Below are 25,971 nucleotides of genomic sequence, written 5' to 3' on the forward strand. Positions count from 1 at the left end.
CTATATGTACAGAAGTTGTCAATTGAAAGTTAAAAATGAACTATTGATTCATGTAACAATTTGGGTGAATCTCTAAATAATTCTGTTGGGTGAAAAAGGCAGAATAAAGTAAAAAAGATAGAGATTCTCCCTCTCTCTCTCTCTCTCTCTCTCTCTCTCTCTCTCTCTCTCTCTCTCTCTCTCTCCACCCCACCCCATGTATAGAAAATTCCAAGTAACATATAATGACAGCTAGCAGATTTGAAGTTAGCTGGGAACTGGGATGAGGGAGAAGTGGGAGGAAATACACAAGAACTCAAGGGATTTTTTGAGAGCTCTGGAGACACTGACTAGCTTAAGTGTTGTAATGGTAGTTTGAATAGATGGCCCCCAATATATACAGTGTTTATTAATTTGTAGTTTGCATCTGCAGCCACCTGGCTGGAGGTGGTGTCCCTTGTCAGCTCTTAGGGTCCAGCCTTAAGGTGTGGTGGTGGCTTTAAAATTCCAATCTAAATATATGCAAAGTCTGAGTTCCTCCTGGAGTTCCTGAAGCGTGCTGTGTGGCTATTTGGCTTTGGGGCTTGTGGCTTCTCTCTCTCTCTCTGCTTGGCCCTTCTGCCATTATGGAACTTCCCCTGGATCTATAAGCTTCAATAAATATCCCTTCCTCCATAACTGTGCCTGGTCTGGAAGTTCATCTCAGCAAGCCTAAAGGTGGCTGATACAGGTATGTACTTATATCACAGCTAATCAAATTATATGCTTTTAGTGGACACATTATTCTATTGGTTTTATTTAAATAAAGCAAACTCTCAAGTCAGCAGCTGCAAAGTTATGTGTCCAGGGCACAGACTTAGTTATGTCAATGGACTCCATCCTATATCCCAAAGCAGGGCACATACAGATGCCACAAACATCACCGAACTTACAGAAATCAGCCCCTCTCACTGTGGCTCAAGAGAAGCCTTTCCTCTTGGCTTGAGCTCACTGGAGACATTTGAGAAGCAAAGGGAGCTTGGGGATGGTGAGTCTGATCACTATGAACCCTTTAAGCAAAGACAACCACTCCCTGTGCTCAGAGAACCCCAAGTATTAGCCTCAAGGGAATAGTTGGCCTGGAGCAGAGTTGGACACACTCACAACACACACACACACACATGCATATACACACACACAGCCTATCAGCATTTTTTTCTGGTAAGGCCTCCCTGGGGCCTCAGCACAGCTTCCTGCTACAGGCAGTAGGAGAAAATATCTGGCATTCTGTATTCCCTATTCACCCCTCACAAGGACAAGTCCAACCGCATAACTAACCCCTAGGGAAATGACAAAAAATGGGAGTCAAAAGGCGACAGGGACAGGAAGTGTTGCTTCTTGGAACAGGCAGGGAATCCTTCGCTGATGGCTTGTTGGTTGTGAAGGAGGACTATGTGGGGGTCTTGTACCCCTCCCAAGAAACTGAGCATTAACAGGAATAGAGACATTGGGAGGGCACCACCCGGCTTGCTGGTCTCCCAGTTTCCCTCCAGGATAGAAGCAGTGAAAGCAACACCCCCCCCCCCCCCCCCCCCCCCCCGCACCTCCGGCCATCCTGCGTGTGGGAAAGTGAGCCCCTCCCAGGAGCACTAGCAAAAGGTTCATTATCCTTAAGAAAGTCTTCAAATACCCACCAGCAGGGCCCTTTTGGAGTAGAGGCATCCACCACAAGGCCCTGAGAGCAGAAACCCCAATGTCTGCAGGATCCAGATGATCTCCCAGCAGCCTGGGGGGGTTGGGACTGACTTGGAAGCTTCCTGAAGGAAAGGGGACGGATAGGAGTAAAAGCAGCGGTGCCAACCATCAGCCTGTAACCATCTAACATGGAGCAGGACTCCCCTAAAATGTGAGGAGGCCCTAAAGGAGAAGCCTTGTGGACCCCCTCAAAACAACATTACCTAATGCTTTTGTTTGCATGTAAATAGTGTGTATGTATGGTGTGTGCACACGTGTGTCTACAGATTGCACACCTCTGCCAGTGGGAGGTGAGACAAGTGCATAAGGTGTCTCTCTTCCATCACTCATCACATATTTCCTTGGGACAAAGTCCCAAGCTTGCCGTTTTCACAAGCCCCAGGGATTCTCCAGGTTCTGCTCCCCACAGGACTGGGGTTACTGGTATGTGGGGTCATGCCCAGCTGTTTAAGTGGATGATGAAAAACTGAATGTGGGTGATCTCAGGATCCCTCAGACTTGTGTGAGAATTCCTCTTAACCACTGCAGTATCTCTTTAGCCCCAACAATACCAAATTTATTTTATTTATTCATTCATTTGAGAGAAAGAGAAGGAGGAAGAGGCAGAGAGAGAGAGAGAGACAATGGATGTGGCAGGGCCTCCAACCACTGCAAACAAACTCCAGATGCATGTGCCACCATGTGTGTCTGGCTTACGTGGGTACTGGGGAATCAAACCTAAGTCCTTAGACTTCACAGGAAGTGCCTTAACTACTAAGCCATCTCTCCAGTGCCTTATAGTTTATAAACACTTTAGAACCACTGTCTAATTATGGACTCTTACTATAAAAGGCAACACATGGTTGAGAGTTTGCACCATGCGTGGAATGTCTATATATTTTTATAACATGCATACATTTACATTCCATACATTTATTTATGTTTATATTTTATAACAGCTTATATGGACTGATTCAGTTAAACTCCCAACAACCTGTGAAGGCTGTACTATTGGTCTCATTCCCATTTTGCACATGAGGGGGGAGTAGAAAGTTCATGGGTATGTGCTTTTGTCAAAACTATGAGTTTTATGTAAATAAAGTTCAAACAGGTTTCTCTAAGGTCACACAGCTATGGTCCTAACAATCCCAAGAGTCTGCACACTGAACCATTGTTCTGGGCATGTGATCAGGGTTGCTGCCTAGTTAATGTGAGTTAAAGCCCCAACCAAGGGCTTCTGACTCTGATGTAGATTCATGGTAAGAGCAGAAAGCCCCAGGACATCTGAAGAGGCTGTGAGCAGAAGATGGAGGCTAATGGCTGAGGTCTTGCTACTCACAGTTCTGCTTACAAGGTTTCTTTGATCAGATTCACCAACTTAAGGCTCTCAGTGTTCTTCCCCCAGCCACCACAGTCCTTGGTGGTGATGGCGGGGGGAGCAAAAGGGTCTTCTCATTTAAAAGGATTTCTCCAGGCCAGTGCACTCTCAAGGAGGCTGAAAGAGCTTTGGCTGGACTTTGAGAAAATCCACATACTGGGTCAGTCAGACAAAACCCCCAGGGATCCCTTACCTTGGTTGTCCCCACAGGCAGGTGGGAAGATAGACATCATAACAACCTGTCAAAATACCTGGCTCGCTTCCTGTGATGGTCCATATTGTCACCTTGACAGCCTTTAGGATCCTCAAGGAGACAAATTCCTGAGCAAGTCTATGAGGGAGTTTCTAGATTAAGTTAGTCAGGGTGGAAGAGACCTACCCTAATTGTGTGCAGCAGCCTCCCATGGGCTGGAGTCCTAAACTGAATAAAAAAAGAGAAAACTGAGCTGACCACCAACCAGCATTTATCATTTTCTACTCCCTTACTGAAGATTAAATGTGACCAGTATAAGGTTTGGGAGTGACCAAGACCATGCAAACCACTCTGAGGCAAAGAGGAAAGCTTTCATTCGTGACAATCACGAGCTGCCAGGGCTGGCTCACAAGAGAGGAGCACAGCCAACCTGAGAGTCCAGACATTGGCCTCATAGGGCTTGTCAGTTGGGGGAAGGTGAGGAAGGGAAAAGAACTCCTTTGTTCTTCACATTAGCCATTTCAAATAGCTAGGGTGTGAGACCAGAAGTGACCAGGTGACTTACGAAATAAGGGGGCAGGAAACCTAGACCTGGGGCGTGGCTAGGCAGGGAAGGGATGATGGCTGCGCAGTTTCTTGAGGAATGTGGATAAGTCTCTGTTGTCTTCCTGTTGTCCTCGCTAAATCCATTTTGGGAGCCTGTCCCGACCTGAGGACCAGTTGCTTCCTGCTCCTTCCTGCTACCATGTCACGGCGAGCTACACCCTCAACTACAAGCCTAAAGAAACCTTTCCTTCTTTAAGTGGCTTCTCCTCAGGTATTTTATTTTTTAAATATATTTTATTTATTTATTTATTTATTTATTTATTTGAGAGCGAGAAAAAGAAAGAGAGAGAATGGGCATGCCAAGGCCTCTAGCCACTGCAAACAAACTCCAGACGCATGTGTCCCCTTGTGCATCTGGCTACCGTGGGTCTTGGAGAGTCAACCCGGGATCCTTTGGCTTTGCAGCCAAATGCCTTAACTGCTAAGCCATCTCTCCAGCCCTCTTGTCAAATATTTTATCACAGCTATGAAAAAAGGAAGTAACACAATCCTCACTGGTTGGTGGCAAGGTCTTCTGAGAGCTGGCAGTCTGAGGTGGCCCCTGCTACCTGGCTCCATCTCTTTCATATTATACCACTGGCTTTTGTAACTCTCCCGAGTCAGTTGTTATCTCAGCTTCCAAGTCAGTCACTGACCTGCGTGCCCTTGGCCACAAAACCCTTTCCTGTGCTCACCTTCTGCCCTGCCCCCTGCCCACCCAGCAGACCTGGATTCATTCAAAATCAATCTCTCTCTCTCTCTCTCTCCAGGCAGGGTGATCCTGTTTCACAGAGAGATAGAATTTCTGCACCCCAGGCATCGGCTGGGCAGGTACCTTCCTGCCAGTCCTCCTGTCTGCTCTGAGACCAGCACATCTCCTCCGCCATGGAGAGCTAACCTCGCCAGAGCGCCTGAGGCTCCCACAGGACAGGCGGAGACACAGCTGCCCCCTCGGTCACTCCTGCCGGTGAGCTCTTAGCCGCGTTATTTCCCTTTGGCCCACACTTAAGTTTCTTCAGCTTGATCCTAACTGCCATATCAGGCCCCGGGTGGCTTTCTCCTAGAGGTCCTGAAGCGTTCTGGGGAAATTCAATTGCATGCATGGCAACAAGTGTCAGCTAGCCAGGCTGGCGCACTTCCCAGCATGCTCTTACAAAGATGCATCATTCTTATGGTCCACGTTTCCTAGCTATGTAGCTTGGGGCCTTCCAAGAACACAGTTTCAGACTTGGCCTTGACTTTTCTACTAGAAGAAAGCAGAGCTGCCTCCCACACCCCTACCTACTAGATCTATATATATATATATATATATATATATATATATATATATATATATATATATATATATATATTTCCTACAGAAAATCTGGAATCTTCTTAGGGCTTAAGGAGGCCACAGAGCAAACCCCTCCCATAAGTCCCTGACTCAGTGCTGCACATGTAAGTCAATAGAAGCCCTAGAGAAGCCAGAGGACAAGCTCCTGGCAGAATAGTCCAGGCTGGCCTCCATGCAGTCTCTCAGGCACACACGGTCCCCTCCACCCACCCCACCCCCACGGGCAGATGTCTCCAGTTCCAGCATAGGTAGGTGCTTTGTTCCCTCCCTGGCGCCTTTGTGCCCCAAACAATTAATTATTCAACAAATATCTTCAGTAGTTCTCCTGCGTGTGATGCAACATACTGTACTAGAGCCTGGGGTGACACAGAGTTATCAATCCTTCCCTCCAGATTTCTCTGTAGACATTACCACTGTCCCTACTTTACTGATGAGAGAATTGAAAACATAACAGGGTAAGTAACTAACCCAAGGTCAGAACTGCTTAAGAAATTCCAAAACAGCCAGGCATAGTGGCTCAAGGCTATAATTCCAGGCAAAGGAGGCTGAGGCAAGAGGATCATTCTAATATTTTTTTGTTTATTTTTATTTATTTTTATTTATTTACTTGATAGTGACAGAGAGAGAAAGAGGCAGACAGGGAGAGAAGAGAGAGAATGGGCACGCCAGGGCCCCCAGCCACCGCAAAGGAACTCCAGACACGTGCGCCCCCTTGTGCATCTGGCTAACATGGGTCCTGGGGAACTGAGCCTCGAACCAGGGTTCCAGGTCATTCTAGACTACATAGAGATAGCCTGTTGCTAAAAACCCAAAGGAAAGGAGGAGAGGAAGAAGGAAAGGGAGGGAGGGGAAAATAAGTCCTAAAACAGCTATGGTGGAGTAGTTTGCTGAAAAGACAGGAGCAGCATTTGGACATTTTTGTTGTTCAGTGTTAATGTGCAGCCACAGGACTTGTGCAGAGAAAGGGAAGTGAGGGAGAAGGCATGGTGAGTGACTGCTGCCTGATAGAGCAGGAGCCAAGCTTACTGCTCCTCTCCAGCCCCTGATGGTTGACGTGTGTGTCTGCATAGTTAGAAATGGCCACAGTTCCTCCCACAGCATGGGAGACAGAGGCACAGGCAGAGTGTATGCCGCACAGGCTGGGATTGGATCTCTTGGAGACCACCAGCCGGGGTGCCTGCATCAAGCCTGGCTATGAGGAGGAGCACTCTGGTAGCCACATGGGAAGGACAGGAAGGTTTAGGGAAACCAGGGCAGCAGTCTGGTGAGAAGCAATGTTTGAACACATCATGATGAGAGAGAAAGAAGATGGGGTAAAGCAGAGGAGACCTCACAAAGGCAGATCCCACAGACTTTGGAAATGATGGAATGGGAAGATCAGGGAGAAGGAGGCTTTATCTGAGCAGAGAACAAGACTTGGACATACCCTGAGGGAGAGAAGGAGCCAGAGTGAGATCAGATGATCACAGCATCCAGGGACAGCCCCAAGCGCACTCTCAAAACCAAGCCAGCTACCGGTGGGATACATGCCTGTGGCCTCAGACGCAGGAGAGTGAGGAAGGAGAAAGGCAAGTTTAAGTTCAGCCCAGGCTACATAGCAAGACCCTGTTTCACAAAAATTCTGCTAATAATACTACAAATATAAACAGGCCGAAGCAAGGCTGCTCCTTGCAGGGCAGCCAGACCCAGCCTCCAGCGTGCTTTTTCTCAGTACCTCCATATGCCTAGAGTTTCACGTGTCAGTGGCCTCCCTGTGTTACAGGGAAAGAAAAAGAAATGAAGTGACATACACAGGGCCACAGGATTGGTCACATCACTTGGATTGACAGCTGGCTCCCACATCCATGCTTGTGACCACCATGCTAAGTAAACTGCCTGCTTATATCCCAGTACAGGGAAAGTGGAGACAGGAGGATTCCTGGAACTTGCTGGCCAGCCAGTCTAGCCTAACTGGTGAGCTCTAGGCAATTAAGAGACCTTACTTCCAAACACTAAAAAGACAGACACCACTCCATTCCTGAAGATGGCACCAGAGGTTGTCCTCTGGCCTCCACATGTGTACACGCATGCACGCGCTCATGCCTGGGGGCACACGCATACACACACATTTAAACATGCTGGGGAAGATAAGCGAGCATACCCTGAGCCTTTCTGGAGGCTGCCTAAGAGTATAAGAGGTTCAGGCTCAGAACCCAGAATCAGGCACAGGAAGGTCAGGCCCCTACACTGTCCCTGGTCACCTTCACCACTCTGGACTGCAGAGTCTCACCTTGAAAACAGGGACAATAATAGCAGGTCTGTCCATCTCAGGTCTGTTGTGTGGGCCAAGTGAAAACATGAACGTGAAAAATCTTTAGAATTCATGGACTTGTAGAAAGGTGAGTGGAGCACAAGATTTGAAGGGTGAGAGAGCCATGGACCTCTTGTACCTTACTTCCTAAAGGTTCTCTGTCAGCAGGCAGATCTGGCCCAGAGATTGATTCTCTATGTGTGTGGCGGGGTGTGTGTGTGTGTGTGTGTTATATTTTGTTTATTTTGGGGGTGTGTGTATGTGATACGTGCATTGTGTGAATTTGTGTAGGCGTGAAGGCACAATCGGGGAGGTCAGAAGACAACATTCAGATGTCAGGTCCTCACCTTCCACCTCGTTTGAGACATGGTCTCTTAGGGTTCACCACTCCATGGGCCAGACTAGCTGAAATTCTCCAGTCTCCCCTCCTGTCTTGTCATAAGGCGTGCTGGGATTCCAGAAGCCTGCCACAGCTTCCAGCTTTTACGTGAGGTTTGGGGAGCAGAACTCAGGTACTCACGCTTATGCAGCCAACACTATCCACTGAGCTCTCTCCCCTGCCCCTTTGCGGATATTCTTACAAGTAGTATAACATGTGTCATGTCACATGCACGTCATGTCCCTTCATTTAACACACATCGAGGTTTCTGGGGGGCACAGGCACGTGGCTCTCTGCTTTAACAATGACATACTAAAATGTAGGACGCTAAAGTGACTTCCCTAGTGCCACACAGCTGCCGAGAGGCAGAGGCAAATTTCAAACCCATGTGTCTGAATTCCACATACAGGCCCTTTCTAGCTAACAAGCTGGCTTCAAGAAAAATCAATGGTTAAAGGCAAGGTTTGATAGGAATAGAAAGTCAATAGTAATATACCCAATGTTAATAATTTTACCAAAAAGAAAAAAAAAACATTCTACTTATATCCTAGCAATGGCTAAAATCAACCCCATTTTTGAGGAGGACTGAGCAAGAATGATTTTACAGTAACAACCCACCCCAGCTCACTTGTGCTTCCCATCCAACACCAGGCAGCTGAGCAGAGCTGACCAGGAGGAGCTGAGGTGAGGTTCTTCTAAGCTCCGGAGGGACAGTGGCAGAGCACAGAGACTGGTTAGGGGCCAACTTGGGCACAGGAGATGTGAGTATGTGGAGAGTGCTGGGCTCCATCTCAGCTCTGTGCAGGGTCCCTCCTGGCTTCATCTCCCCACTGGCTTCTTGGAAAGCTGACCTGCTGACCCCTGTAGAAAGCCCGCCAGGAGACATTTCAGTGAGTACAGAAGCAGGCACCTGCGGGTCAGTGCCCAGCTTCCACCCTCAAAAGAAACTGCAAGAAGACACCAGATTCCCAGCCAGTGACTGCCCATGGCTAACCCTAGCACGTAGAAAATATGCCTATCACCACAGAGGCAGGCGCACCTGTCTCCCTCAACAAACGGGGGTTGGGGGTACAATACAGGACTGGATGTACAAAGTCAAAAAGGTCTAGGAAAAGGACACAGGAGACCTTTCCCCCAGGTAACTTCCAGAGCAAAACTATTTTCCCCAAGGTCAGTAGAGAACTGTTCCGGCATCCATGGTTAACAGCAGCTAAATTGTAAACCCTCACATTCCAGCTGGAATGAATTATCCCGTGATCATTCCATTCAGTGTGGCTGCTGAGGCTCAGGTTTTAAATGAAAGAGCTCTTGCCTGCATCCTTGTGTCCCTTTAGAAAGATAGCTTTGTCCTTGAGCAGTCCCCACAGGGAGAGAGAGACACACTGCCCACGCAGCGCCCACCGCCACTGTGACAAGGAAGAGAGCCACGTGACCAGCCATCTGAGTCCCCTCCAGCCCTCCTTGTCTTTTTCAATTGCTTCAAGTGACAGAACAGTCTTCTGTTCCAAGAGGCGGAGAGATGAAGTGGGAGGAGTGAAATAGGAGGAGTGGCCGGGCACCTCTGGAGCCGAAACATCTGTGCGCTGTGGGCAGTGCTGAATGCGTGTGCCCATGTGTGTCTTCGTATTGGCACATATGCATGTATAAGAAGCATACATTTTCCTGCTGCTCACAACTGTGTGTGAGGTTATCTTCATGGGGGAGGGGTTGGGCACAGCCCCTGGTGGCATGAATAATTACTGTGCAATTCAGAGATTGACAGTAGAATGTTGAGTTTGTAACTAAAACACCTGAGCATCAGTCACAGCTTTATAACTTCTACTGGCCATGCATCTTGCTGGACCTCAGTGTCTTCATGTGTTAATCAGGGATCCGGATCCCTGCCTCTGACAGAGGACGTTGCTAATCTTCAGCCCTGTGTGTAGAAATGTGTGACCATCCCAAGTGTAGATACCTCACCCCTTGAGACAAGACGGGGAGACAGCCTCACCATAGAATTTGGGAGCACAGGCCATGGATGTCGCCCCAGCTTCTCCTGGCCCCAGGGACCCCCATGGTTTTATCCTCACACATGCCCCAGGCAGCCTATCAAAGGACCCAGCTGCTGCCCCAGGAAGGTAAGAGGCAATAGGCAGAGAGGGAAAAGAGAAGCAGTCGCTTACACTCCACTCCTGACTCGTAGCTAGCTGATCCTAGCCACCAGCATTCACAGAACACCTAACATGCTTCTGCATTCCTTCCTCACCGCCAACTCATGAGGCAGGGACCAGTGACACCTCTTTAAAACTGAGGATGGGGCTGGAGAGGATGGTTCAGCAGTTAGACTCTGGCTGTCAAAACCTGCTGGCCCAGGTTTACCAGCCCAGGTTCAATATCCCAGCCATCCATATAAAGCCAGATGCAAAACTGGGATGCAAGATCTGGAGTTGGTTTGCAGTGGCAAGAGACCCTGGCACACCCATACACAAACACACATACACGTGTGCAAATAAATAACTATATTTTTAAAAAAAATAATTGAGGAACCTTAGTTTTGGAAGCATAACTAGCTTTGCCCTCCGTCACACAGGTGGCTAGTGGCCAAAGCAGGACCAGGAGCCACACCAGGATTGAGAGCAGGCCCTGGCGCCTGCAGGCCCCAGAGCCTACACATTTAGCCAGGACAAAGAAGCTGCCTCGGGGCTGGAGAGATGGCTTAGCGGTTAAGCACTTGCCTGTGAAGCCTAAGGACCCTGGTTCGAGGCTCGGTTCCCCAGGTCCCACGTTAGCCAGATGCACAAGGGGGCACATGCGTCTGGAGTTCATTTGCAGAGGCTGGAAGCCCTGGCGTGCCCATTCTCTCTCTCTCCATCTATCTGTGGCTGTCGCTCTCAAATAAATAAATAAATAAATAAATAAATAAATAAATAAAAAGAACCTGCCTCTGGCTGGCTGACAGAGACCACTCCCCGGTGGAGACAAGTCTGAAGTCCTAGTCCACCCCACTTTTTGTCCCTCTCCCCACCAAATTCTAGTCTGTGCTCCAAACTCTGCCCCTCTGACGTCTCCTAGGCTGAGTGGCTGGATATGGCCAGGAAGGCGAGGGTGGGTGTCAGAGCTAGTAGGTGTCACCTATGTCCTCCTCTTGCTACTCCCCAGCTGAAACGACCAATGGTCATGGAAAGTGAGTGGGGTAATATCACCCCAGCAGCTGGTGAGACGAGAGAAGCAGATCGACACTCTTAGGCTCCTAACAGAGGCCGGGCCTGCGGGTCAGCATGAGCCAAAGAGATGATGTTTAGCTGAAAAAGAGACAGAGCAGGAAGAGGTGAGTCTTAGAGTCTCCCTGCAGGAGGATCACCAAGATCTGCAGCCAGCTGGCTCTAGAAAGGTAAGGGGGAGCGACCTCAAAGATGGAAGGAAGAGGCACACTGAGCAGCCAGGGTTCGCTTCCAGCAGGACAACAGCGCCCTCTCCTGTCCAGATATAAGCAGCGCCACCGTCCGCCTCCCTGTTGGGCTTCCTGCAATCCTCCACTTAAGGCCCCACAACCCGGCTAGGAACCCACCCCATGCCAGGCCCCTCTGCAGGTCCCTCTGCAGGTCCCTCTGCAGGTCCCTCCCGCAGCCCTGTCCCACCAGCTGTCAGTCCTGTGACATCCGACTTTGTCAGTGACAGGCCTGCGCACTCCCTCCCTGAGGCCTGAGGTCCCAAGGCACAGCAGACACCATTGTCTTTGCATAGATGATTTCTTGTAACCATCCTCAGACTGGGTGACAGCTGCTGCTTCACCTGACTGTGGAGGAGGTGTTGCGGTTGCTAGGCAACCTGTGGGAAAAGGCCGAGATGAGTTCTGGACCCTTGCTGCTCAGTATTCTCCTGTGACCTTACAAAGCCAGACCTGCAGGCAGTCCCAGCACCAGGCACAGACATCTGCATGACTTTCTAGAAGAAACTTGTGGTGGTTGACCCAAAGCCATGGTTGCAGGAAGTGCCCAGTCTAGTCAGGAAAGAGGCCACCCTCACCCCAAAGGCTCATCAGCATCTTTGCACTGACCAGAAGTGCTACGTACCCCAAGGACAGCTGAGATTGCTGTGGCCTGCACTAAGGCAGTGGACAAGGAGGGTTATCCAGAAAAGACCTCGCCCCGTCTATGGAATGCTTACTGTGTGCCACACACAGCAGTCAATATACACATAATGTGCCTATGGCCGTATAGCAATCCTGTCTGGCTCTGGGGAAGGGCAGTGACCAACAGGCAGAAAATGGGATGTTCAAGATTCCCTGGGACAGTAAGTGGGCCAGCCTGCTCCCACTGCCACGTGCTAAGGGCTACAACGATGGCCATGTTCTGAACAAAAAACATGCATCAGGTAGTCCTGTGCCCAGAAAAGTATAGACAAGCTTCTAGGTAACTGTGAGGAGATCAGAAGCACATTTACCTGGAGTCTTTAGAGAAAACCACACCTTCAGGTGCGGTCAGAAGCGTGGCCGGTAGGTGGCAGGACCTGCCCACATGGTGAAGGGAGAAAAGGTGCCAGGTGGCCAGGCAAGGAGGCCCATCTGAATGCTTCTTGTAGATTCGGTGGTGTGCTGGGCAAGCACAGAGATGGTGACCGGAGCTGGGCATCTAAAAAACATGTGATGATTGTGACCACCTGTGCCATGGCTGAGACTTATGCCTAGAGTTAGGGCAATGCTAGAGTCTCAGAGACCTGGGCAGATAGACAGATCTAAGACTTGGGGGCTGGAGAGATGGCTTAACAGTTAAAGGCACTTTCTCCCATAGCCTGTCTACCTGGAGTTCTCTTTTTCAGTGTCCACATAAAGCCAGATGCACAAAGAGGTGCATGTGTCTGGAGTCTGTTTGCAGTAACAAGAGACCCTGGAGAGCCCACTCCCCCTCAAATAAATAAATAATTCTTTTTAAAAAAAAGACCTAGGACTCCTAGCAGAAGTCATCAGGAATCTCACAGCAGCAAGCAAAGCAACGGGAGCCACCCCACCCCCGAATATCCTCAGCTCTGTTACTTCACCTTCACTGAGTGGAGACCCTCAGCCCACCCACAGCAGAGGATGGCAGCTCAGACTATGAGCTCAGAAAACACCAGCCTGAGCTGGGCATGGTGGCACACACCTTTAAGCCCAGTACTCGGGAGGCAGAGGTAGGAGGATCACTGTGAGTTCCAGGCCACCCTGAGACTATATGTAGTGAATTCCAGGTCAGCCTGAGCTAGAGTGAGACCCTACTGCAAAAAAGAAATAAAGAAAGAAAGGAAAAGAAAACACCAGACTGATCTCTCTCAGTTCCTAGGAAAGGTGATTGAAATAGACTTGAAATCTCTCTAGAGGAAGTTCCTTCTGCAGGCAGCACCTTTCCTCCCACACAGAGGAACTGGCCGACATGAGATGGAGAGGAACCAGCCTGCCATGTCTAAAGAATGTGTGGACGTCATAGATGTTTCTGAGTGAAAGTGACCCTCTCCCCACACACTGCCTGCTCTGAAGGGGAACAGCGCTGAAGACTGGCTCCAGAAACCACAATCATCCTAAATCACCCTTTCTAGGTGGTTCACTGAGCTCTTGTAGCAGGCGGGCCTGGGTCTAGCATGTGGCTATGGAAGAGCGCACGCATGGCCTGGGAATCTTACAAAGCGCCCCCACATCATCTACTTTGCTCCTTACCCAAATCTCGAAGAACCATTGACAAGCCAAGCGCTGCTTTTTGAGACAGGCTCTCGGGTATCTCAGGCTGGCCTCAAACTCACCTGAGGATGACCAGGAACTGAGCCTTACGGCCATCCTCATACCAACAAGCACTCTACCAACTGAGCTACAACCTGGGCACACACTTCCTTTTTTTGTTGTTTATTTTCTTACTTGCCTTTCTTTTAAATATTTTATTTTTATTTATTTGAAAGAGAAAGTGAGAGAGAGAGAGAGAGAGGGAAAGAGGGAGGCAGAGGAGGAGGGAGGGGGAGAGAAAAGAGGCAGATAGACAGAGAACAGGTGTGCCAGGACCTTCAGCCACTGCAAACAAACTCCAGACGCATGTGCCACCTTGTGTATCTGGCTCACATGGGTTCTAGGGAATGAGCCTGGGTCCTTTGGCTTTGAAGGCATGTATTGGCCTTTGTTCCTTACAGATTTATTAAGATGATATGTGGCGCTCTAGATGTAAAGCACTCAACTCAATAAGCCATCACTACAATCAAGAGTCACCCCTAAAGAGCTAATTGGAGCCCCTTTGTGATCTCTCCTGCTCCTCCCTACTCCTACCGCCAGACCCCTGCTGATCTGCTTTCTATGACCCTAGATTTATATTTCTGAGAATTCTGTATTAATGAAATCATTCTATATGTGCTGCTGTGCTTATCTGACTCCTTTGACTCAGCCTATTTTCTCATGACAGATGACAACATGGAGGCTTGATGAGGTAGTGCAGGCAGTCAGCGATCCAAAGGCAGTGCAGGCAATGCAGGTGTCCTGGCTCGGAGCCCAGCGCGCTGTCACTCACGCTCAGTCATCACTGGGTCGTTCATTCACCAGACATTCACTGAGCACTTGGGTGGGCTAAATCCTGTGGACTCAGACATGATCCTTGCCTTCATGAGCTTGCAGTTCCTTTCTTAAGTTCACCCGCCTGCTCAACAAATAAATGCTTACCAAACAACCACACAATACACTGAACTTGGGGCTTGCTGTTTGGCCCTTCAGACTGGTCACCAGCCTGCCCCCACATGGGGATTCAAAGTAAATCCTTACTCTCTAAGACCAATTTAAACAGGAGGCAAGCCCTGTAAGACACCGTCCCATGCCTTGAACACCTGAAAGAATGCTAAGGAGCTGAGACTGGTCCCCATGGACGCTGTCACTGTGCAGTGAGAGCCAAAGGGCAATCGTAACAGCAGGCTAGGCTCTCATGGGAGACAGAGGGCTCTGCAAGCTGGACTGGCCAGGGCAGGCTCCTTGGACAGGGCAAGACCTAGACGGTCCCCACAGGGAGGATGGCAAAGAAGGGAAATGTGTGCAAGGTGCAGAAAAGCAGGGCGGTAAGTTAGGGCAGAGCAAACGAGGAGAGTGGAGAATCGCTCCTGGAATGCTCCACATGAAATGCTGGGTTATGTGTGTGGAGCCGGGGGAGGGGCATATTCAGGAGAATTGCCTACATTTCAAAATAATTTACAGTTTACAAAGTGTTTGCACTAATACCTTATTTAGTTCTCAGTATAATCTTTGAGGTGGGAATTTTCATCCTTTTTACCCATTTCACACATCAGAAAACTAAGGGTCATAAAGTTCAGTCATTTGCTTAAAAATATACAACTCCTGGGACAGGAAAGATAGCTCGGCTCATTGCAAGCATGAGGAGCTGAGTTCCATCCCCAGAGGCCAGGTGTTTTGGCACACACCCGTGCTCCCAGTGCCAGGAGGCAAGGCAGGCAGATCCCTGCGAGGACCTGCTCGCCAGCCAGCCTATCCTGACTAGCAGACTTCTGGCCAGTGAGAGATCGTCTCAAATAAAAAGGAAGATGAGGGCTGGAGAGATGGCTTAGCGGTTAAGCGCTTGCCTGTGAAGCCTAAGGACCCCAATTCGAGGCTCGGTTCCCCAGGTCCCACGTTAGCCAGATGCACAAGGGGGCGCATGCGTCTGGAGTTCGTTTGCAGAGGCTGGAGGCCCTGGCGCGCCCATTCTCTCTCTCTCTCTCCCTCTATCTGTCTTTCTCTCTGTGTCTGTTGCTCTCAAATAAATAAATAAAAAATTTTTAAAAAAAAAGGTAGATGAGGTTCCTGAGAAGTAACGCTCGAGGTTATTCTCTTGCCTCTGCATGCGAATGTTCACACACACACACACACACAAAACACGTGTATTTATATATAAACCAAGTGATGGAGCAAAGCCTAAAGCCAGGTCCTTTGTGCCAAAGATAGATTGTCTTTTCTCGTCTCTATAGTGGCCCATGTTTACTCATACAGCTAAGACTTCAGGGTGCCATGTACAGAACCTGGAGTTGAGCCAGCGTCCAATGACTCCATTCTCAGAGCTCTTCAGCCGTCCTGTACCCCACCACACCCACTTATAACCACCACACACCTCACCCAGAGGGCCTCACATGCTCCACAGTGGAAATATCGTTTCTAATCCACCTCAGAGCACACTGCAGCTCAGCAGAATGAGGAAGCTTGGGAAGACCACACATGCCTAGGAGGCAGAATACATGCTTAATCAGCCCTGGGTGACCATGGCAAACTTCATCAACCAACATGCAAACCTGTGCTGATAAAAGGAGGATGTGAGGGGCTGGAGAGATGACTTAGCAGTGAAGGCACTTTCCCACAAAGCCTAAGGACCCAGGTTCGACTGTTCAGGTCCCACGGAAGCCAGACGCACAAAGTGATGCATGCACACAAGGTCACACATGTGCACAAGGTGGTCTGGAGTTTGATCGCAGTGGCTGGAGGCCATGGCATGCCCATCTCTGTCTCTCTTTCTCTCTCTCACTTTTGCTCTCACTCTCTCACATTAAAAAAAAAAAAAAAATCCAGTCTGTTGGGTTTGCCTCAAAAAAAAAAAAAAAAAGAGGATATGGGCTGGAGAGATGGCTTAGCAGCTAAGCGCTTGCCTGTGAAGCCTAAGGACTCTGGTTCGAGGCTTGATTCCCCAGGACCCATGTTAGCCAGATGCACAAGGGGGCACACGCATCTGGAGTTCGTTTGCAGGGGCTGGAGGCCCTGCCGCGCCCATTCTCTCTCTCTCTGTCTACCTCTTTCTCTCTCTGTCTGTTGCTCTCAAATAAATAAAAAATATTTAAAAAAGAGGATGTGGGACTCAAGTAGCACTGAACCCCTACAAGCTTATGGCCCTAGTTTATCATCCGGCCTGGGCTCCCCACTGAGACCCCCATGGTGTGGTAGAGACTGCCCTGGGCCAGGAGACCATACCAGGGCTCAGGTCTCACTGAAGCATTAGCCGTGAGATCATGGGAGGTCACTTGCCCCTGTGATGGGATAGAAACCACATCTAACCTGATTACGCCCCTTCCGTGAGATAAGGAAATGCCAGATCACTTTGAACAGTCTATAACACAGCACACAGCAGGGTCTTCCTGCCACTATAAATGAAACGACTCCAAGGCCGTGACCTCTGCAGATTTTACCTCGGGCTCTCTGCAGCCCGCCTGGCTCTGGTGATCTTCAACTGAAACTGAACCGGAAGAAAAGAACGTTAGGCTGCGTTTGTCCATATCCAAGCCCATGGGACCGTTGTCCTTACTGCACCCGCAACTATCTTCTCTCTCTGCCTCTCTCTCTCTCTCTCTCTCTCTCTCTCTCTCACACACACACACACACACACACACACACACACACACACACACACAGAGAGAGAGAGAGAGAGAGAAAGACAGAGACAGAGACAGAGACAGAGACAGAGAGGAAGAAAGAATTATTTACTTGTTTTGCATTGAAAATGATTCATTTTTCCTGAAAATCTTGGACTATAGCCAAAAATTTCCTATGACTGATGACTTCTGAAGCTCCTGTGATGGGGGGAAGTTGACAGAAACAACAATAGCTATAGTATAATCATCTTTCCATCAAACTTTCTACATATGGGCCATGTTAACTGTACCCTCAAAGCTACCTTTCCAGATGAGGGGTCAAGACAAAAAACAAAACCAGCTTATGACTGTAGAGGACACTGCGGACTGGCCACGCTGTGTCTGTAGGAAAAAACCCCCGCAGGGGGTCCCCACGCTCTGCCCGAATAAGGCGACACCCCAAATCACTCACTCACGAGAAGCGGTCTTGATGTAAACTGCAAGAGGATTTTATTCCAAGCGCGCTGGGGCCCACAGTCGTACACCGCACAGGGGTAGAGGACTGCAGAGCCCCGAATGCAGGAATGGGGTAGTTTTTATAGGGTTTCTAACAAAGCCTGTGTATTAGACCAATCATTATTTAATATCAGGAGCCCCTGCAGGGTGTTAGCCAGTCAGTTTGTGCCACCCCACAGTTTCTAAGCCAATTAGTTTACTTTGCTCAAGCCCCTCATGGACCAATCACTCTCTTATGACTATGACCTTGGTGGTCAGCGTTTGCGCAGGTCCTTGGGTGGGAGTAGCAGAGTGTGGTATCAGTCTCCTGTGACCTTGGAGGTCAGCACTTGTGCAATTCCTTAGGTGGGGGTAACAGAGTATGGTATCAGCCTCCTATGACCTTGGTGGTCTGAGGCAGGCTGCTACAGCCTATGGTGCGAGTTACTAAGGCTTACAGTGTAGGCTACTAAGGCTTACAGTGTGGGCTATTAAGGCTTATGGTGCAGGCTATTTACAGAAACCAAATAAGTGGTTCACTTCATTACTCATTTCCCATCCTTGAGGGCTATCTCATGCCCTTTTACCTAGTTTTATATTAGGAGTGGGCTCTGATATAATGAGAAGAGGGATTCTTTACTTGCTTCCAACAGAGAGTAAAGCCTGGAGTTTGAGGTATGCAGGGAGCCCGCTTAAGCTCCCCTTGGAGCGTGATAGTATTTCTGAGCTTCTGAATTCTTGGGCCTTTCATGTCCACCTCTTGTTCTTTCTCCTGAACAGAACACCAGGCCTTATCACTTGATCCAAGAGGGACTGATGGAGGTGATGGGAAATGGTAGGCATTCAGCTGTAGTTTGAAGATGTAACCAAAAGGATGTATGAGGAGCTGGCTGTTGTATGATATGAAAAAGAGGAGGTACGGAAAACAAGATGGTAAGAAAGTTCTGGGTAGACTGAAGGAGTTTGCACAAATGCACACTTAGACTTTTTCTAAATTTTTTTAAATTTTTATTTATTTATTTATTTGTTAGTGACAGAGAGAGAAAGAGGCAGACAGGGAGAGAAGAGAGAGAATGGACGTACCAGGGCCTCCACCCACTGCAAACGAACTCCAGACACCGGGTGCGCCCCCTTGTGCATCTGGCTAACGTGGGTCCTGGGGACTTGAACCTCGAACCAGGGTCCTTAGTCTTCACAGGCAAGCGCTTAACCGCTAAGCCATCTCTCCAGCCCAAGACTTGGACTTTTTATTATCAATAAATATCTTCTCTTTTACTGTGACCCCTCTCTGCCACAATGTATGGAGACCCTCCTATGTGAAGGAAAGTTTATCTTTTGCCACAAGGATCTTTCCTTGCAATTTCTACTAATTATCAGTGTGTGCAGACTCAAGGGTACCAACTGACTTCAAAAGGCTAATGCTGCCATGCCAACACAGCCATGCCAGTCCTCCTCCAGCTAACACTAACTCATTGTTCAATCCACTGGCATACATAAGCTTACCTCAAGCATCAAGAATCAGCTGATCCTACCCTGGCTCCCATGTAATGCCTTTCTTCCTCTCCACAGCTCCCAGCAGGCAGCGAAGACTGGGGTCTTCATGTGGCTGCTCTGACCCTCCCCTCTAGTATGGATGTGTGTGGCTGGAAGGAAATGGAGGTTGCTCTGGTCAATTTTGATAACTCAGAGGAAATCCAGGAAGAGCCAAGCTATGCCACAGACTTCAACCCAACCAGCTCCAAAGGCCGGCCTGGGAGCAGCCCATTTTCTAACTGGAAGGTTCTCAGTGATGACACCAGCAGTGAGACTGCCTTCTCCAAACTTCCAGGAGACTATGTGGACCCCCCAGGGCCTGAGCCAGTGGTCTTGAATGAAGGAAACCAGAGGGTGATCATCAACATTGCTGGACTAAGATTTGAGACCCAGCTCCGAACCCTCAATCAGTTCCCAGAAACTCTCCTGGGAGACCGGGAAAAAAGGATGCAATTCTTTGACTCTATGAGAAATGAGTATTTCTTTGACAGGAACCGGCCCAGTTTTGATGGAATCCTGTACTATTACCAATCTGGTGGGAAAATCCGGCGACCAGCCAATGTCCCTATTGATGTCTTCGCGGATGAGATCTCCTTCTACGAACTGGGAAGTGAGGCCATGGACCAGTTCCGGGAGGACGAAGGCTTCATAAAAGACCCTGAGACGCTGCTTCCCACCAACGACTTCCACCGGCAGTTCTGGCTCCTCTTCGAGTACCCCGAGAGCTCCAGTGCGGCCCGCGGTGTGGCCGTGGTCTCCGTGTTGGTGGTGGTCATCTCCATCACCATCTTCTGCCTTGAGACACTCCCAGAGTTCCGGGAAGACAGGGAGCTGAGGGTGGTCAGAGACCCCAGCCTCAACGCAAACAAGACAGCCTTCACCCAGACCATGTTCACCGACCCTTTCTTCGTGGTGGAGTCCACCTGCATCGTGTGGTTTACCTTTGAGCTGGTGCTCCGGTTCGTCGTCTGCCCCAGCAAGACTGACTTCTTCCGGAACATCATGAACATCATTGACATCATCTCCATCATCCCCTACTTTGCAACCCTCATCACAGAGCTGGTCCAGGAGACAGAGCCAAGTGCCCAACAGAACATGTCCCTGGCCATCCTGAGGATCATCCGCCTGGTGAGGGTGTTCCGCATCTTCAAGCTTTCCCGCCACTCCAAGGGGCTGCAGATCCTGGGGCAGACACTGAAGGCTTCCATGCAGGAGTTGGGGCTGCTCATCTTCTTCCTCTTCATCGGGGTCATCCTCTTCTCCAGCGCCGTGTACTTTGCCGAGGTGGATGAGCCAGAGTCCCATTTCTCCAGCATTCCTGATGGGTTCTGGTGGGCAGTGGTCACTATGACAACAGTAGGGTATGGTGACATGTGTCCAACCACCCCAGGGGGTAAGATTGTGGGCACACTCTGTGCCATTGCAGGCGTCCTCACCATTGCTCTGCCTGTACCTGTCATTGTCTCTAATTTCAACTATTTCTACCACCGGGAGACTGAAAATGAAGAGAAGCAAAACATCCCAGGAGAAATTGATAAAATCCTCAATAGTGTGGGCTCGAGAATGGATAGCAGTGACTCTCTTAATAAGACCAATGGCGGCTGCTCCACAGAGAAGTCCAAGAAGTGATCAGTTCAAGGCTGAGTTTACTTCTCTCTCCCTCCTCTCACTCACTGTTTTCCCAAAGAAAAAATTTGTTTGGGGGCCAACAGGTCATCTCTGTTTTAATAAATCTGTACTTCTGATGTATTTCTTGAGCTGTTTATTCTCAACCTAATTACACAAGATCTCACCTCTTTCCCTCTGAAGTTCAGATTCCTTCATCATAAGTATTGACATCATCTAGGAGGGGAACATTCAGAAACTAAGGCTGTCAAGTCCTACTAAATCATAATCTGCATTTTAGTAATGTCCTGGCTGGTTGATTTTCATATTAAATATTAAGAAATATGGGGTCTAGGGGCTGGAGAAGTTGCTTAGTGGTTAAGGCGCTTGTCTGCAAAGCCAAAGGACCTACGTTCAATTCCCCAATACCCACACAAAGCCAGATACACAAGGTGGCACATGCATCTGGCATTCGTTTGCAATGTCTGGAGGCCCTGGCATGCCCATTTGTTCTCTCTATATGCTTCCTGCCCCCTCTCAAATAAATAAATAAAATATCCTAACAAGAAGTATGGGGTTTAGCCAAGGCACAGTGACTTACACCTTTACTCCCAGCACTCATGAGGCTGTGGTAGAAGGATCACTATGAGTTTGAGGCCAACCTGGGGTAGAATGAGTTACAAGTTAGAATAGGTCCTTCCCTAAAAAATAAAGAAATGTGGAGTTTGTTGTTCCTAAGACGATATATATTCAAAGGCCAGAGCTACTATGGATAATGAGTAAGAGCTAGAGTTATTGTTATTTATTATGCCTCATACTACTGTAGCATTCCATAAGTTAAGCCTGTTCACTGACATTTCATCATTGCCTCTCAACATAACCAGCACAACAGATTTGATTATTATTCCCACATTGCAGGTGAACAACCAGGGATTAACAATTTACCTAAGTTCATATATGAACAATGACAGCTATCAAACCTTCCACCTGGGAACCTTGTGTTCTTTCCACTAATGAAGAGGATTTTATGGGTTTGAGGAAGGGCGAAGGGAGGTTGAGAAGCCTAATTTTCAATCCTCTGGATAGGAGCACTTGTTCCTGGAGACCCTGCATGTGGCCCCAGCCTGGGGAGGTAGAGGTGGTACCTACCTAGATCCTCAGCCCTTTTCTTAGAGAACAAGGAGAAACGTTCCTAGATTTTTTTTTTTTTTAACCTGGCCAATCTCCATGGATCAAGACAAAGGCTAGAGACACCGAGTGAGAAATGGTAAGAAGTTCATCTCCCATAAGGTGATGAGGAATTAGCCAGTAGCTATGGGATGGCTGGGAAAGGCAGAGCAGGCACGTGCTCAGAGGCTAGACTTACCCAAGAAGGACAGTGTGGCAGGCTGACCTGACACCCGAGGAGGTCTCATCCCCACAAGTTTACCTCTATTCTGCCCCTCTCACTTACTTCTTTAAGTCAGGAAGCTCTGTACCTCCTTCTGGCCCAACACCCAACCCGAGTCACATGGCAAGGGTAAGTCAGCATCAGCACAATATCCCTGGGTCACCAGTCACTACAAAACCCTACTGCACACATTCCACAGAACATCCTGGCAGATACATCAGAGTTCTCTAGAAAAACTTAAGTCATATGATGGGTGGATAGCTGTGAAGATTTGTATGCATATAAATATTTACATACATAAACTTACATAAAGATTTCTATATGAAGTAGTCCTCCCCCTTGTATACAAGGAATACCTTCCAGTAAGAAATTAACAGTAACTAGTAATAAGATAGAGTTATTATGACAATGTTCTGTAATCAGTTATTTTAAAGGTGTGAGTTGTTTGTTTCCAGGGTTTTAAATATTTTCATACCATCGTGGTCTGAGATTAACTGAAACTGAAGAAAGGGAAACCGAAGACCCAGATGACTACTATGTAGACATAAACATACATAAACACCTGCAAGAAAACAATAGATAGATATAAGTCTATGATATAGATAGATATATAGTTTATGAAGGCTGGCAGGAGGTCCTAAGACCCGGAGGTCTAGGAGGCAAGTGGAGACCCAGAAGGGGTGGTCACATAGTTATAGTCCCAAGGCTGGCCGATCCAAAACCCAGGCAGTGATAATGTTTCATTCCAAGTCTAAAGACAAGAGGAAGAGCAATGTCCTGCAACCCAGCAAGGAGGGAGGAACTGTAGCCAGGCTCATGAGGTGCGTGTATTTTCATTGAAGAAGCACCTGGGGCCTTTGCTCCCTGGAGAGGACTGACCGAGCTCTTCCTGTTAGGCAGCCATTGGATAAGCGCTGGAAGGGCAAAGGGTGTCTTTTAATTTCCTCAGTAAAAAGTAAGCAAATAATGTCAGGGAAACAACACCATTCTCAGAGGGTAGCGTGATGTGCGAAGGGTTCCCAAGACTTATTTTACTTTCTACCAATTAGGCCTCTGTCTTCACAACTAACTGTGCCAGTCAAGACGGACGATCTCATGTGCTCGTCACTGTCTTTCTAAAGTTCTTTATAAACCATGGAACATTTTGAAAACTGAAAGGTTTTTGAGTGGAAATCCCTCGAGATTTGGAATCAAAGGAGCAGGCTGAGTTCTTAGAAATTACCTGACTTTGTCCTCAATAAACCCGTTCTCTTAAATGGAAAATGAAGGTTTCCATTTTACAAAAGAAGTCTACCTCACAGCATAGGTGGCAGCATTCTCCTCACTTGGGAATTCTCGGGACCTTCTCAGGCTAAGAACTTCCTGTTTCTTTTCTCTTTGTCTTTTTTTCAGTACTAGAGATGGAACACAGGGCCTTGCCCATGTACGGGACAAACACTCTACCATTTAGCTATGTCCCCCGCCCTCATTTTACTGTTGTTACTTTTTTTTTGCATGTGTATGTGTGTGTGTGATTTTCATATGTCCCATGCACATGCACTTGCGTATGTGTTTGTGCCTTGTGGGGACCAGAGATAAACGTCAAGTGTCTTCCCTCCACGCTTATTTTGCTGAGTCAGAGTCTCTCAACTTGAATGCAGAGCTCAGCCAGTCTAGTTAGCTAGTTTCAGCCCCCACAGGGGTCCTCTGTCTCTGCCTCCCCAGACCTGAGCTGCCAGGTGGGCCACCATACCTGTATGGCATTTACATGTGCGCTGGGGACTCAACTCCAGTCCTCACGCTTCCATAACAAGAATTTTATCCACTGAGCCATCTCTCCAGCCCCAAACTTACTTTTTCTTTCTCTGTGCTGGGGATTAGGCTTTGTGGGTGCTAGCCCAGCACCCTACTACTGTCCACCACGGAGCTGTGTCCCCGGCCCACTTTTCTTCTTTTGAGGCAGAGTCTCGCTAGTTTGCCCAACTGGTCTTGCAATCAAGCACTCTGTAGACTAGGTAGAACCTTTAATCCTCCTGCCTCAGCTTCCTGAGTCACTGAGATTACAAGCCTGTGCCACCAGGCCCAGTTGTGACTTAGGATTTCTCTTATTCTTACACTCCACCTCCAGGAGCTTCCTTCCAAACCTGAAAAAAACGAACAGAATTGCACGTGCCTTGCCGAGTAGCTGGGAGGACTCGTCACAAGTGAAATGAATTATTAGTCTTCTATAAATGCTTTCCTTTGGGACTAATTAGCATTGCCCAAAAGAACATCGAATTTTCCTTCACAATCCCGTTCAGATCACAGCCCTAAGCAGATGGCAACTGATTTTAGATATAGCATAAAAATACAATCACCTGATGTGGGCTTCTGCAGTTTGAGTTTGGATGAAACCATGAATAATCAGTAATTACCATGCCCTGGGTACTTTATACATGAGTTTTAATTTTATCTTTACCACTACTAAGTAGGTATTATTTCCATTTTACCAGAAATGAGGAAGCAATGTTTTTCCTGTGGGATGAGTAGGCATCCCAATGAAGGGAGCACCAAACTGGCAAGGTCAGGTGCCAGCTACCAGCATCGTCCTTTCTCTCACCTTCCTGGCCAAAAATGTAACTTCTGCATGATGAGCTTTGAACCCCCTTCCCTCTAAGCCAAATTCAAGGTGCCACGGCATAGGCCTGAATCACTCCCGGAGATTCAAGGACATCAGAAAGGCTGGCTAGAGCCACCACTCGCTCTCCTCTCCTGGGTCATATCTGTAGCTATTCATCTGAAATGGGGAGATTCTGCAGAACCACATCTCAGTATACTTGGCATGGGGCCAGCAAGGTCTGGCACCTTGGCTGCCCAAGATCCTGCTCACAGGCAGGGTTCCCCTGCACTTTCCACAGGTCTGTCCAGCATCTGCCCCTGGTGGACTGTCCTACGCCACTCCACTCTGTGGCCGGTCCTTCTCCGGGTGCTCAGGCCCTTGCTAGAGAGGCACAGGTCAGGGCTGGAGTGTATCAGGTAGGACACTTTCAGTCGCAGGTAGCAGAAACCCATCTCAAATGAACTCAAAACAGGTGGCGCATGGCTCCCATGATTGAGAATGGCAAGAGGAAAGCCAAAAGAAGAGTGGCTGCCTCTGGAGACTTAAACTTCACTTTACCAACTCTCATCCCCTCTCCCCATGCTTACTGGATGGATGGGTGGATGGATGGATGGATGGGTGGATGGATGGATGGATGATACATACATACATACATACATACATGAATAGACATGCATATAGTTGCCTTTCTGATTATCTAATTTCTTACTAAAATGTTAAATTTAAAATGCAACATTTTTGTCTTAGTCCACTGCCATAGACAAGGTGTGCATATGCATCCCATAGTGTGTATTCAGTAAATATTTGTTGAATTCATTAATTGCCCTTTAACAGCTCTTTCACCATTACTCTAAAGAGACCAAACTAAGCCACACTACAGGCCTGGTAAGACTTCATCCTGCCTCTTTAAATCATAGGCCCACAGCGAAAGCAGGTACCCTTTAATGGTCCTTCAAGGAGTTATGGAGATGGGGCCTAGGATGCAACTGGAATAGGGGTTCAGGGGAGGCCTGGCTCAGACATTTCCAGCTAGTAGGAGCAACCGATTTAACAGGGCTGAATCCACACTGAGGATCCTCACCATGAAGCTGGCTCACAGAACATTTAAAACGTTAAGCCATCCGACTCTAGAGATCTCAGGCCTTTTAAACCTTTATAATTGATCTTAGCCAATAGACTTAGAAGAGATGTTTTTAAAAATCTTTAAATAAAAAATA

The 25,971-nt window shown here is 48.3% G+C and overlaps 1 protein-coding gene across 1 annotated transcript; it reads left to right on the forward strand.

Moving 5' to 3' along the window:
* The first annotated feature begins 4,684 nt into the window (after window positions 1-4,684).
* Kcna10 (potassium voltage-gated channel subfamily A member 10) lies at window positions 4,685-20,810 on the forward strand. Its single transcript, XM_004659005.2, has 2 exons — window positions 4,685-4,815; window positions 19,218-20,810. The coding sequence occupies exon 2, from the start codon at window positions 19,278-19,280 to the stop codon at window positions 20,808-20,810; it is 1,533 nt and encodes a 510-aa protein (XP_004659062.1). The 5' UTR covers window positions 4,685-4,815; window positions 19,218-19,277.
* Window positions 20,811-25,971: the final 5,161 nt, after the last annotated feature.

This window comes from Jaculus jaculus, chromosome 19 (assembly GCF_020740685.1).
Source record: "Jaculus jaculus isolate mJacJac1 chromosome 19, mJacJac1.mat.Y.cur, whole genome shotgun sequence".
Taxonomy (NCBI): Eukaryota; Metazoa; Chordata; class Mammalia; order Rodentia; family Dipodidae; genus Jaculus; species Jaculus jaculus.